Below are 14,930 nucleotides of genomic sequence, written 5' to 3' on the forward strand. Positions count from 1 at the left end.
ACTTTAAAAATGCTTCGTATGTCTTTGCTTAGTCATTTAAATTAAGTGTGTTCAAGTGCGTATTTTAGGACAACGTAACTTTAACTCTTTTATATATGTTATTTTGAAATCAATAGCCTACAGTTCAAATTCTAGAACATAATTCAGAACATGTACAGTCTAAAGGAGTTTCGGATACATGCTGTAGGGAGTTTTAATTCTGAAGTGTAAGCTCAGTTGACAGTTGTTTTGCGCATTGCCAACACGCACTTAAATCTGGTAGTATTCGCAACTCTCACACAAATTCAGATTTCCAGAGACATTTGAACAAAACAGTTTAGCACCAGCTTTTCAAAAAGTTGAGTTATGATATTGTATGTATTGTATTTGAAACCTCTTAAGTAAATGTGTTTTATTCATTACAAGAGTTTGAATTTATTTTGATTATTATTACTTTATTGCTGAATAGTTTATATGCCCACAACACCTTTGCCTTTGCACGGAAAGTAAAGAATAAAATGACCATTGAGCAAAATGAACAAACAGTGCATGCGCGGATCAAGAACATTTTTCGGGGGGGGGGGGGCAATTATTTGAGTTTGCCAGAGTCTGAGGCATAATTTTGGTAATTCTATGATATGATTTATAGAAATATGAATTTTGCAGGGGGGTGGGGGTGGGCGCGAAACCCCTGACCACCTTCTGACCCGTGAATGCAGTGTATTAAACTACTCGTGTGGTAAAGCAGTGGCATGGTTGAGTTGCTGTCATAATTGCGTATCTTTTTAGGGTTCGATTAAAATATTGTTGAATGCTGTCCTTTTAGCTGAGCAAAGAAAAAATGAAAGAAAAGGTAGGTTCAAGGTTAACGCAAAAATCTGAGGGGGGGGGGGGTCGGCACATATTTGATTTGAACTCACCATTATATTTTTTCTGTAGAAAAAAATAAAAATACGTTCATTTTCTGTCATGTATGTAAAAATACAATTACAAACATTTTTTGCCATAAACAAAGCTAAAATAATTAGCAAAGGCCAAATATATGCATAAACAGAGGTATTGTTTTTTTTTTTTTTTATTACACATCGGTTTGAAAGATATATCATTATATTTCACATTTACATGAGATGGGAAAAAATCTCAGTGACAATTAAGCTAGTGCACTGTTTCTGTATGATGTACATTTATTGATAAAATGAGAGAGTTATTTTCAACACTGTTGAAGTTTATTATTAAAACAGAACTTAGTCTTAAGGATATCTGACATTTTTAAAAAGATATCAAGTTTCTAGTGTGAAAACATGTATATGTACGTATCTTAATGTGCAGTCTGATATAAATTTAATTATATACTTTTATAATAAATACTTACTTTGAAATATAACAGATTGCAAATGTCTCATTTTTACACCCTCCCAGTAAATTCAAAGTTTACAAAATGAAAATTGTACAGCCATTAACCGCTTTGCATTAGCCACTCGTTTTTACCTGCAAACAGTACTGCTGTATTTCTATAAATTTTAATCCATAACGAAGTTTTTTATACCATTGACCATTTAGACCAACAGGAATCATATTTTCTTTTAAGTCTAATCTTTTTATGGAGGCTGTGTGGTCAACAAATTACTCATTAGATATCTGCCTTAAAACTGTTTAAATAATGATATTTATGGTTATAAAATATTCTTTGGTAAAGAAAAAATCCAAATATTTTATCTTTAAATTTTGAACATTTTAAAGTATTTTTACACAGAACTCTTCGTCTAAGGAGGTAAATATAGTTTTAAAATGGTCCTATTTTAAAAACGCATTCATTGTATTCAAATAATCTATAGTATATAATCAATCGGGATCGGCATTCAGAATTGTTGTTGTCAAAGACGCACTTGACTGTCCAGGAATCCATCAATCAAAATGTCATTTTGTGTACCATTTTTCTAGATAAAATATGGGTACTGGAGCAAGTTCGTCTGTTCCAGAGGGTGTCACTGCTAACCCTCGTCTTATTTACACAGACAACTTATCTAAACACGATCGTAAGGTAAGTAGAAAGAAACTTGTTTATCTCTTTTTTTTGAGAGATCGTTTCGGAGTAAACACGATTATATTATGACACATTGATAGATCTACTAACTTCGTTTTTTTAACTTAAAAGAAATCAACTTTTATTATTGCTTACTCTGAAACTCCTTTTATGGTAAAACTAATCCCCCACACAACTTTAAAATAAATACATATGAAATTAAAGCAGTATTCATGCATGCATTGTAATTATATGTCTCTGATTTTTTAATAAACAAACTTATGATAAACTGAAAATTTACCAAAATAAAGAACAAAGACTTATTTATGATACTGACTTAGAAAATAATAATAATTCATTTATCCATGTTGATTTACCATTAATGTACGTATTTCATTTGAAGCAATACAAAATCGACACCCCAGTCCTGATTGATGTAGAGCATGGGTCGGTGAGATACCGGTATGGCTCATACAAGGGGGAACCTGCCAACAAATCCCGGAGAGTTGAGCGTCCATTCCAGGGAGAGGAAAAAGTTGGCAAACAGAACTACTTCTATCATGCACGACTGAACGATTTCAGTGAAAGTAGGAATTTTTCATTGTAACAAAAATGTTCTTATATTATATGTGAAATATAATTGAAATATATTCTATCTGACTTTATGATTTGATCTACACCAATACAATAAGAAAATTGAGGTTTTTGATAACATTTAAAAAAAAAATTGAATTGAAGCAAACTCTGTTTTGACTAAATTAACAAATACTGCTTGTTTTTAAAGTAATTAGGTGCCTGTGCATATGTATGAAGTACCATGATGTAATTATGCTAACATTTCAACAAAAATCAGTGTTGATGCTAATTATCTGAAATAATATGATAACAGCTATTTTTTTTCCATACTAGAGTCAAATCCCACCGTGGAAGACCAGCACAAGTTTCGTATTGTGACACATGGTCCGCCTCGAGCTAAAGACAAGAAATTGTTCTATGTGTACAGCATTGGCTGGAATAAGAACACTGACGGAAAGAGAGTTCTGCCGACTATGTCTAAAGAGGAAGGAAATGACTACGCCTGGCCCCAAATCCGAAAACCAAACAATGTGTATTATAACCTGGTCTTCAGTAGTGAAGGTAATGCATTTTTAATTTACAAAACACTTCTAAACTATTATGGTTACAAGATAATTTAGTCCGTCTTGCAGCACGGGGTTTTCCCCATGAATGTACTACAGCTGTTTAATTTTTTATTTTATTTTTTGGAAAACTCCATGCATACAAGCAGAGAAGCAAATAAAAATTAACGTGTACATGTATATGTTTTTGTATATTTATAATAAAAGGAAAATATTTCCAAATGTAAGATTTTCGTCTTGAATTTATCAGGTGGTGATAGTTCAGGGGAGATTACTCCAGAGGACAGACTCCAAAACAACTTGTCATCTACAGCCAACAGGCAGAGTGTGGAGTAAGTGCTTGACTTCGGAATTTTCTCATTATTTTTATGGAAAAACTTACAACATCTTTAATGTGACAAGAAAATGTAGGAAAAATTGAAATAACAGAAAATTGTAATTGGTAATTAAAAGATGTCAAGCTTAATATTTAGAACAACAGCATTTTGATTTTTTACTTTTTTAATTGAAGAATTTTTGCTGTTGTTGTTTTTAATCAGATTACAGCTGTCCGAGGAAGATACAGTGAGAGAGGTGAAAAAGTTCCTGGCTGCAAAAATTCTGAAATCTGCCAGTGATATCCATGTTTGCTTTGAAAAACAAGAACTCAGGTAGATCATAGGTTTTATGTAGCTTCAAAATCAAGATATGTAAATCCATGAACGACAAAATATTTTATATAAAGCATATCAACAAAACATTTCATAAAATGGAAAAAATGCAAAGAAACTTGCATAACATTGCTAAGAATTATTTTCTTTTGAGAAAAAAAACTATTGTTATTTGCTACATTTAAACAAAATATTTCAAAATTGGAGGTAATTCATTTGTACAAAGAACCCCTTTCTTCAATCCTTCAGAGTAATACATGTATTTACACAATTTATACTGGTAAGTTTTTGATAGGGAATTCAACACTATAAGTATCTATAAACAATCTAAATTAGACATAGCAGGACTATGGCAAATATGTGTTGAAATTGATTTTATTGTTAAAATACTTATAACAAATGAAATAACATGATGTCTTATTTCAGGGAAGAAGATGTGATCGGTGATCTAAGAAAGGAAGAGGATGGACAAAATTCTACTTTCTCTGTGAATCTACTGCTTATATAACAACCCCACAAAAAGGATAAAAATGACAAGCTGTATATTGCATCATACATCTATAACAACTAGGTTCATAATAACAATTGTTAAAAATATCTCAATAACGATTAATGAATATATATTGTATGATAAATAGAATTAAAGTATAAGCAGTTCTAAAATAGAATAATTATTGAATATTCAAACAGCTGATAAACTCATCTGATTAATTTAAATTTTATCAAATATTTGGTTACAATTGTATAAATTATCAGCAGATTTTAAATGTACATGTAATGCCGGTCTATGATATTGGTTCCATATTCAAAACCTTGTAAAATTGGATAAAACACAGGTGTAGTTGTAATATTGGAGTAGGTTAAGCATTCAAACATACAAGTTCACTTATATATCTAATATGTGTAGTTGTGTTTTTAGCCTACTACTTTTTTAGGCAACTAGATGTACATGCAGATATATATATATATATATATATATATATATATATATATATATATATATATATATATATATTTTTTTTTTTATAACTAGTTTTAGGTGGTGACTTTATTCATACTATAGATAAATCATTTCAAATAATATTAATATTAATTATTGTCGATGTATTTGTTTCGACAGAACATCTTTTTGTTTGTATTTTTAAAAAATTCATTTTCAATTTTTATTCATCATGTAAAAAATAATATATGTAAATACTTAACACATACTTTATATATGTATATGATCTGGTGATGTATACAATGTATATTTTCAATCTATGTATACTACATGTAATATTATATATTTAACTATTCTAAAATATTTCAATTAAATTGAGAGGCTGGTCCTCCCTATACTGATTTAAAAAATAATCCCATCTTGTTGAAATTGTTTTTGAAATACAGTATCTAAACTACTATACTGTAAAAATTCAGCCGTTTGTGGATATATAATTTATAGCCTTTTTAAAGTCCAATTGAAAATCCAATCAAAATCTAACAATTATAGCTGTCACAATCCATTCACTGCAAGGAAACACAAAAACATGGCATTGGCATTGTACAAAGTTACAATCATGTAACCAACAAAAATAGTTCCACAAAGCAAATCAACATACTTAATGACTGTATTCATAAAAATCAAAATCAGAAAGAAATTATTCAGCAAAAGAGGTCAAAGGACACCGTGGTTGAGACTTACGTTACGGCTTTTTAGACGCGTTAACTAAGTTTTACACTCAGCGTTTACCAGGGAGACAGACCTCATCATGATGGGTCTTCAGACTGTATATATATGGTATCTGAACATTTTATAAACTCGGTCAGTTTACAATATTTTAATAAGATTAAGTTATTTTTAATTCACAAGTTCATGATTCAAGGATTTTGGTTTATGTGATTTCAAATGAATGAAACAACTAGTCAAATATTTGTTGTAAAGTTTTTATGTTTAAAAAGATACATTAGAAGTCTAAAATATTGAATTAACAGTAAATTGTTGTAAAATATTTTAAGTGATATGTAAACAAGAATTACATTTCTTGGTAAGCGTTAACAGTTGGTTAAGCTGTATGAGACTATAAGACTAACGGGTAAATAAAAAACAAGGTGATTTATGAACAATTATTTATTACATGAACAATACAAAGGATCAGGAGGGACGCATTTGAACGCATACTTTTGTCCGTACACGATTACCTACTATGTTCCGTTTTGTTCAGGTAAAAAAAAAATCGAGTTATCGGACTTTCAAGTTAACGTCGAGATAAGAGGCCCGACTCATTATATTAACCACGGGCAAACATCACAAATATCACCTATATTATACGGTAAACGTTGTCCAAATGAAATAATAAAACATTAAAATATTTTGTCTGGACTCTAAATCAAATATTGTATTTTTTTTAGGTAAGCCAAATAATAATAAACGGTACCTTATAAACTAAACATAACAGATTGTGTAATTTTCGTCAAAATAATTCATTTTATAAATAGGTTTATTACCATCTGATCAATATAACGACTGGCATTACGATTCTCCTTTGTTTCCTTTAGTTACTGCTCGATTACTGGCCACAAACGGCGTGATTCCTTCTTCATAGCTTCATATAAAGAGACATAAATAGTTATTTATGTCTCTGTCTTCAGTGATACAATTCAAAAATATATAGATGCAATTTCTCTAACTGTTGATTTATATATGCAGCTTTGTACCCATGTAAACAAACTGTAAATGGGGCTAGTAATTGACTGCAGCAATCTAAGGGATCCCAGATAAAATGTAAGATACATGTAAAATGTATGTATGGGTCTGGAAGGAAAGGGGTTTGGGTCCGGACCTTAAACACATGAAACACATGAATTAAAAAATGACTATGAATAGGCCTCGGAACCCCCCCCCCCCCTCCCCATCTGCGGTCAAAGAAAATTTTCCGTCGTAAAATATTTCTTGATCCGCGCATGAAATTTCATTTACCATATTCACTTTTGAAGACATTCGGAAATAATCGTATGTTCATATACTGAGCTTTTAACAAAAATAACATTTTTTTTACGGATTAAATTTTGGCCATTTCTATATTTTTCTATACCATGACCTTCTATACTCAAATGGTATTTTTTTTAACTTTAAGATAATATCGCAATTAAATGTGTATTTCTAGTTTATCTAGCTTAATGTTGGCTGCAGGTATGTAGCTTCCGGTCTGAAAAAATTCGGATGGACGATTTTTTGTTCAAACTGAGAGCTAAATGTACAGACGTCCACCTTGCTCAATGTCAAAATAGGGTATAAGCCATTTGTACCCCGGAGGAATTATTAAAGACGAATAAAAATCCTAACATTTATTTAAAAAGAAAATATTAAAGTGAATTCAGTTTTCAGTCTTTTAATATAAAAGGTAAGATTACAAATGATTACCTAAACTTCCCCCAAATCCCATCAAATGAGGAGGTCTCTCTAACCACTCACAGGTACCATGAACTGCATGTGTGCAATGTGCTGAGGGTTCCTAAATAATGAGCTGACACATCCGTATTTAGGTTAAAAATTCAGGTTTAAAAAAATGATCGAAATTGTGTGTGTACTTAAAATGAGGTCAAAGGATACCGTGGTTCCCAAATCTAAGCACGTAAGGAAACGTGCCTAGCCCACCGACAAGTGGGCCCGTCGAGATTTGTGAAGTATTCCAGGGAAGCAGACCTCGTACAAAGTACGAAATTGTACTGTTTTTATAGTTGACACCAGAAGAGTAAACAGTTTAATGGTGTTTGATATCTCAATAAAATTCCGTTTTTATGCAAATCATGAAGTCATGATCAAGTAACTTCGATTCTTTTAGAAACTAAATGAAATGAATAAAATGAAAATTATACTGGTGAAACTTCTGATTCAAATAGTTCAAGAACAATTCAGAAAATTAGGATTGATAGTTGATTTGAAAGCTATACAGCTGTATAAACCGCCCAGAATTACATTTCCTTGGCAATCGCGTGCAATGACCAAAAAGGGCTTATATCTAAGTGCTGAGTCTAAATATTACGCAAGTCTCCAGTTTAAAGATTACGGTTATTTAGGGCCCGGCGCAAAAACTCCACCAATGAGAACAAAAAAACCCCAAGAATTTTACATTGTTACCCTACTACTGAAGCTTTCAAATTACTAGGATAATGACCCACTTTTTCTTGCAATGTCCTCAAAATTTTACACCATTACCAAGATTTTCTTCATTTTAAAATTATTACAAATTATAAATGCAAGTGGTTAACAGTGAAAAAAGGGTATTTTTCTTACTGTATATTGCAAAAAATAGTTTCAACATAAAAGTTTACTTTAATTTAATCCGAATTTCCTTTACAAAATTTTTCTAAATTCGACCTATTTTTGATAAGATATCACAAAAAGCTGACTGATAGAGACTCTAAAACATTAATTGTCTATGGTAACTTTTTCCTTTAGCATTCTCTTAGAGATAAAATTATGTACATGAGACAAGAATTCAAATTTTAGCGATGTGCTATTTGAAATTGAATTTGTATATTTTTCAAAATAAAATTTTTGGCGTGTTAGCCATTTATCCTAAAATGTAACTGATATTTCACTAGAACAAAACATGCATAACAACCTCTAAATCTCACGATCAATTATGTTTATGATTATATTGCTCCCCAAAAATTTAAGGCGTGAAAAAGAAAAAATAATTATCATTGCATAACTTCATCAAAGAAACCAGAAAAAAAGTATTACCATTCGGTATTCATTAAAACATTGTTATTTTGTCTGTTTAGAACAATATTTGATTTCAGTTGTTGAACTTTAAAAAAATGTCTATGAAAAAGTGTTACAATCGGTATTCATTAAAACATTGTTTATGAAAACTGAAACTCTGAATAAACGTAATACTTTAGGTGGGAAAACGACTCTCACAGTGTACGGTATTTTAATCGTAGATAAAAAAAAAACCCGTGAACCCCCGTAAACTGCAGGAAACTATTGTAACTCTCTATCTGTCATTTCAATTTGAAAATCGGAAACTTTCTTTTTGCAATTATTTAATTGGATCAAAACAGGACAAACATTCCCTAAGATATTTCTAGAGAAATGTTCCCCATTTTCTTTTACAAAAATAATTTTTTTTTTTTTAATTAATATCTTTCTAATATGTTAACTTTGAGACAAAAAAGTTATGGATGAAGAAAGGAATAAATTTTCTAAAATATTTAAGGAGATTGATTCTAATTATTTCTACTCTAGAAATTTTGATGATTTCTTTCATATAGTTTTACTAGTATACGAATTATTTTAAGATCAAAATATTTTTTTACCACCCTGATTTCCTAGGGATCGTTTCAAAAGTTAACAATTTTTTCTATGAACTTTTACAATGGGACTCTAGCGTAATTTTTTTTTTTTAAAAAAGCGCTAAACTTTCAGGGTTTCCCCATATTATTTTTGTATGTTTGCCCTAGGATTTCTTTTTCTTTCAAATATATGAAAACGTTTGTAAAAAAAAAAGTCGTAGAAATTAAAAAAGTAATGTTTACCTCAAATCAATAAAATCACAATTTCTCAACTAATGAACATAACATATAATGTCAATTTTATATAGTTCTAACACAATTCAGAAAAAGTTATAACTTTGCACCTACGGCAATTCGAAGAAAAAATGCGCAAAGTTGTTGACTGTACGCGTAACTCTTGCAGGTATTTTTGTGTACCGCTAATAAGTTTTTTTTAATTGGTTACCGTTCTTGAGATATCTGGGGAATATCGTTTTGATATCCACTCATTTTAGAGTCCTGATAAAAAACAATATATGGTTAACTACATTATTTGAGCATCTTCTGTTTAATATTGCTTTTCAGAATTTTCCTTCATTTCGAGATATTGAGGATCAAATTTTGGACTTCTGGCCCCTTAAAACCCTAATTACATAATATAGAAGTAAATGATTGCCATGTATAGGTAAATAACCTTAGAATGAACCTAATTGCCTCTATAACGTATCACAAAATATTTGACAGTAAAAAGTTATCATTACAAGACTTTAGAACCCCCTCAGCCCCTTATTTGAAGGACCAGTCCCTTTTTCTTGATGCCATAAGAATGTTCTTGTCAATTCAAACACATTATGTTCAACAAGTGTTTAGAAGTTCTGTACCGTTTTCGAGATATCTTAAGAGGGTCGTTTTAGTGGCCAATCCTCTAAATCCTTTTAGGGACAGCATAATAAACAAGAGGCCCATGGGGCCACATCGCTCACCTGAGCAACAACGGGCGTTCAAAAGATATTGTGCCATATGGTCCCTCGGTAAAATAACAAAAAATAAATATTGTCAAGTATTCGAATTTTACACTTATTTTTGCATACACGTAATCATTGACATTGTAACTTCATGAAATACTATTTTTTACCAGAATAAGAAAATCCTACGCAAGATATAAAACTAAACATTTGGTAGGGGTACACTGTTTAAAAGTTGTTAACTTCCAATTCCCTATATTTTCGTTCTCCCCCCCCCCCCCCCCACTTTGTAAAGCGATCAAAATATATGAGAGCATATAGGTACATTTGTTTCATCAACTACTTACTTGTTATTGTATTAAAAAAAAATATATAATAGTTATTGTATTTTATTTAAAAAATCCTACATGTATAGATGTGAAGAAGAAAATTGTACCTCAATGTGCTCAATTCCTCAAATTAAAACATTCAAAAATTTAATTTGTCTTCTCCATTATAATTAAATGACTGTTATTTACCTCGCGTACAAACCAGGATAATTTTCCGCTGTGATATTTTCTTAGGAATAGCGATAATTATTTTATCCCCATAACAGAAATGTGTCAGAACTATGGAAACTGTTTTAAAGATGTCGTTTTTATTTACTCGTGTCTGAAAAACTATCAAAATTGATGTAGATTTCACATTATTTATAAGTATAATGAGGGGACCCCAGAGAGTAGGTATATACAGAATATCTTTCTTTTATTTTGTTTGTACAAGTATTTAACATACTTTAATTCATATAGAATTTCTATTGTTCAACCAAAATGTCAGCGTCAATCGTAGAATTATAAGCAAGATACTGAGCTCACAGTTTTCCTAGGTTTGAGTCATATTTTGTTGACATGACTTTATTACATTCAGCTTTAAGATTTTTAACTTGGTATTTCCTATTCAGCATTTAAAATGGAAAAAAAAAATGGCCTAAGATTTTCAATTCTTTTATTCACTCAAGACCAGTTCATTGGTATTTAAGGTTCAAAATCAGTTTATACAAATGTACACAAACACGGTCAAGGATCACATGTACAGTAGGAGTAATGATGACGAAAAAAGGTTAAGTTTACAATACAATAAGTTGTTAAAATTGGTTTCTGGAAGAACAGACTTTGAAAATTTTCTTAATAAATATTGACAAATTTTTTACTTTTTTAATCTTTAGTTTTTAAGATCTGTGTACAAACATAGAATTGTGAGCAAATCTCTGTATCTTGCTTATAATTCGAAGCTTAACACTCAAATATGGTTAGAAATTGTAAACAATTAAACACAAGAAACATGCATGCACTATAACAAAAAAAAAACACAATTTATTTTTTCGAAATGAATCATATATATACATGTATATATACCTACATATTTCCTTCAGCGATATCAAACTCTATTTAAACTGAATAAACTAGAGAAAATGCCGAGCAATGATCTCAACAAAACCTATTGCATTAATCTACCATTACGCAAAAGATAATGCCGAATTACCGATAGAATGAATTGTATTTCAGTACTTTTTTGATACATCAGATTTTGCTTAATTTGCGCAGGTAAACAGTTAACTGTTTGATTTACCGAAGTCTCTGTTTGAATTGATACGTAAAAATCACGAAATACGAGAGTTCCCAGGTTAAATTACAAAGCATAAATAATGAAAACGAAACGAAAATCAGAACAAGCTAACACCAACGTCATGTGTGAAATCTGTCAACGCATTGAAATATTTAGCCTCAATTTACTTCACAAAATCGGCACCAATATATTTTGCATGTTTCAAAAATTTCCCTTCATACACGAACTGTTGCATAACAAGCAAATTCATCATAGTCAGATCGACCCTTTTTCGTATAATGTCATGGCTGCTTTAAACAAAGAACCTCGTTTTAGAAGTATGGAATACGAGTCTTGGTAAAATGGGTATGCAAACCTGGGCCGTGGCAAAATAAAAGCCGGGGCAGATCGGCAATCGTCAATTCCAAATACGCATTATTTTGCGGCAATATTTACAGCGAATACAAATATAACTGGTCCATCAAATATCCTGAAATTTTAATGAGATTGGCAGATTAATAACTGCCAATCTTTTGTTTTGACCAGGCCAAGTCTTGCCTACCCATTTTACCGGATGCCGAACCGAACCGAAGCTGAAACACGCCTTTCCTTTATCATTATTTTCGTAATAACTCAGATTTGAAACTGAATTAGACCTTAATTTTTGCAATTTATATTTTCCTTCCCATAAGGATAATTTATGCTAAACTACGTTGTTTTTGCCTCGGTAGTTCTTGAGAAGAAGATTTTTAAAAATGCACCCCCCTTTTTATACAGTTTTCAAGGTTTTCTCCGCTTTGAATACAGATCGGACTTTTATTTTTGCAATTTATATTCGCCATCCCATAAGGATGCTTTGTGCCAAATTTGGTTGAAATTGGATAAGCGGTTTTAGAGAAGAAGTTCAAAATGTAAAAAGTTTACAGACGGACGGACGGACGGACGGACGGACAGACAGACGGACAGACGGACGACGGACAAAATGTGATCAGAATAGCTCACTTGAGCTTTCAGCTCAGGTGAGCTAAAAAATTATAGTTGCAGATTGTTAAGCTCAATATTTTGAGCATCTTTTGTTCAATATTGCTTTTCAACATTATCCTCCATTTTGAGATATTGAGCATCAAAGTTTTGGACTTCTGGCCCCTTAAAACCCCTAATTACGTAACAAAGGAGTAAATGATTGCCATGTATAGGTAAATAACGTTAGAATGAACATAATTGCTTCTATAACGTATCACAAAATATTTCACAGTAAAAAGTTATCATTAAAAGACTTTAGAGCCCCCTCAGCCCCTTATTTGAAGAGCCAGCCCCTAGTTCTTGATTTCAAATGAAAGCTCTAATCAATTCAAACACATTTTGTTCAACAAGTGTTTACAAATTTTGTACCGTTCTCGAGATATCTTGAAAGGGTCGATTTAGGGGCCAACCCTGTAACTCCTTTTAGGGGCCGCATAACAAAGAAATTATGGTTGTAGATTGTTAAGCTCAATATTTTGAGCATTTTCTGTTCAATATTGCTTATCAACATTATCCTCCATTTTGAGATATTGAGCATCAAAGTTTTGGACTTCTGGCCCCTTAAAATCCCTAATTACGTAACATATGAGTAAATGATTGCCATGTGTAGCTAGATAACGTTAGAATGAACATAATTGCTTCTATAACGTATCACAAAATATTTCACAGTAAAAAGTTATCATTAAAAGACTTTAGAGCCCCCTCAGCCCCTTATTTGAAGGGCCAGCCCATTTTTCTTGATGTCATATGAAAGCTCTTGACTTTATAAAGATTTTTTGTTCTACATATTATAACAAAATACAATCAAGGAAAGAAATATTAAAAGAAAACCACGAAAAATCACGACGCTTTTTTAACTGTAATTTTCGAGCTCGGGCGAGCTTCGGCGCTTTTGGTCATAGGAAAATATATATACCACATGTCAGATCTACAACCTTTTGTCTATAATACCTGAAATTTTGAACTCAATATCTTAAATCGTTTCGGAGTTTACCCCTGGACAAGCCGACCCTCTGAAAATCGTTAAATTGTAAATAACTCAAAACCGGAAGTGACGTCATCATTAAGAAAAATTTCCAATAAGGTTCAGATCATTATCCATCAGACCTGAAAGTTTCATGTAAATCGGTGGAGTAGTTTTAGAGAAATCGCGTACACAAAATTGGTTGGAAAAAAAATGATAATAATATGGAAAAAGAAACCAAACGAAAACAATAAGGTCTTCCGTTGGAAACGGAAGACCTTAATTAAAAACAAAACAAATATAAAACTTTTCGTTTACTAATGACCTGCTTTGTTTAAGTTTGGTGATTCCAAATGCTGACAGCAATACAAGAACATACATGTACTTGATGCTCATCGTATAAATAATTTCACCTTTTAGTTTTATTCTTTCTTTTTAAAAATACAGAGAAACACAATACCATTTATTTCACTTATACATTTTACTTTTTAAAGTACTTTTTGACACAACATTTCTCATAATTTTCTTGTCCAACTACATGCTATCTCCGATCAAAGCTGTGTTGCGTAGCCAATAAAGTCTGGTTGAACTAGGCTATAATAATAGCTCTGCAGCTTCCTTTCACTCCATATCATATATCATATAACTGACCGCCTCCTGGCGACCGGTAGCAAGTAATTTTGGTGTTTGTTTAAAATACGAATTTTACTTGAAGTACACTGGATACCAAGTGAGTACAATGATTGTGCGGATACATATGTAGTTACAGATGGATTTTTTAAAGCAATGATTGGGATGTATCAAATTACATATTTACATGGGGCACGCATACGATTGATGATCCTTTTGCAAATTGAAAAAAATTAAGGAGGTAGAATGATTTTATACAAAATATTCTAATCCGGGTACGGGAGGTTACGGTGCCTTTGCGAATGTTTGAGAGTGTTTGGAGAATATTGTTGGATAGTATCTTCCATTATTCCTGTATGTAAAGTGTTAAAACATATGCAACTGCACAAGGTACGTTGATTATTCTAAAGTGGTTGTCATCATTTTTCGGCCAATGATTTAGGATAAAAGTAAATAATCTTACAACGTTTTCGTTCAAGATTAATTTGAATACAAGAACCCCAAACATTTTTAAAATGTGTCCTTAAAATGCAAATTGCACTGCATTGTTACATTTACAAACATCGAATTCATAATGATTTGTTATAGAATGATTTCGTAAAAAAAAAACCAACCCAAAATTGTATGATTTTGAATTAAATTGAAAATGTGCTAATGTTGAGGGAATAATACATTACATTGAATATTATTTAAGCTAGTGGGTGTCTTTAGTAC

At 31.4% G+C, this 14,930-nt stretch overlaps 1 protein-coding gene across 1 annotated transcript; it reads left to right on the top strand.

Moving 5' to 3' along the window:
* The first annotated feature begins 1,837 nt into the window (after positions 1-1,837).
* Positions 1,838-4,303, top strand: LOC105343559 (uncharacterized). The gene is made up of 6 exons (XM_011450965.4): positions 1,838-2,020; positions 2,406-2,589; positions 2,912-3,139; positions 3,392-3,473; positions 3,681-3,791; positions 4,218-4,303. Exons 1-6 carry the CDS (start codon positions 1,928-1,930, stop codon positions 4,297-4,299), a joined length of 780 nt encoding a protein of 259 aa, XP_011449267.3. The 5' UTR covers positions 1,838-1,927; the 3' UTR covers positions 4,300-4,303.
* The last annotated feature ends 10,627 nt before the right edge of the window (positions 4,304-14,930 follow it).

This window comes from Magallana gigas, chromosome 7 (genome assembly GCF_963853765.1).
Source record: "Magallana gigas chromosome 7, xbMagGiga1.1, whole genome shotgun sequence".
NCBI classification, from domain to species: Eukaryota; Metazoa; Mollusca; class Bivalvia; order Ostreida; family Ostreidae; genus Magallana; species Magallana gigas.

What these genes read in the sequence shown, in the direction of transcription:
- LOC105343559 (XM_011450965.4), top strand. Translation starts at nt 1,928, where the DNA reads ATGGGTACTGGAGCAAGTTCGTCTGTTCCAGAGGGTGTCACTGCTAAC. An exon ending in TATCTAAACACGATCGTAAG is followed by an intron (nt 2,021 to 2,405) that starts GTAAGTAGAAAG and finishes TTTCATTTGAAG; the next exon opens with CAATACAAAATCGACACCCC. An exon ending in GCCAACAGGCAGAGTGTGGA is followed by an intron (nt 3,474 to 3,680) that starts GTAAGTGCTTGA and finishes GTTTTTAATCAG; the next exon opens with ATTACAGCTGTCCGAGGAAG.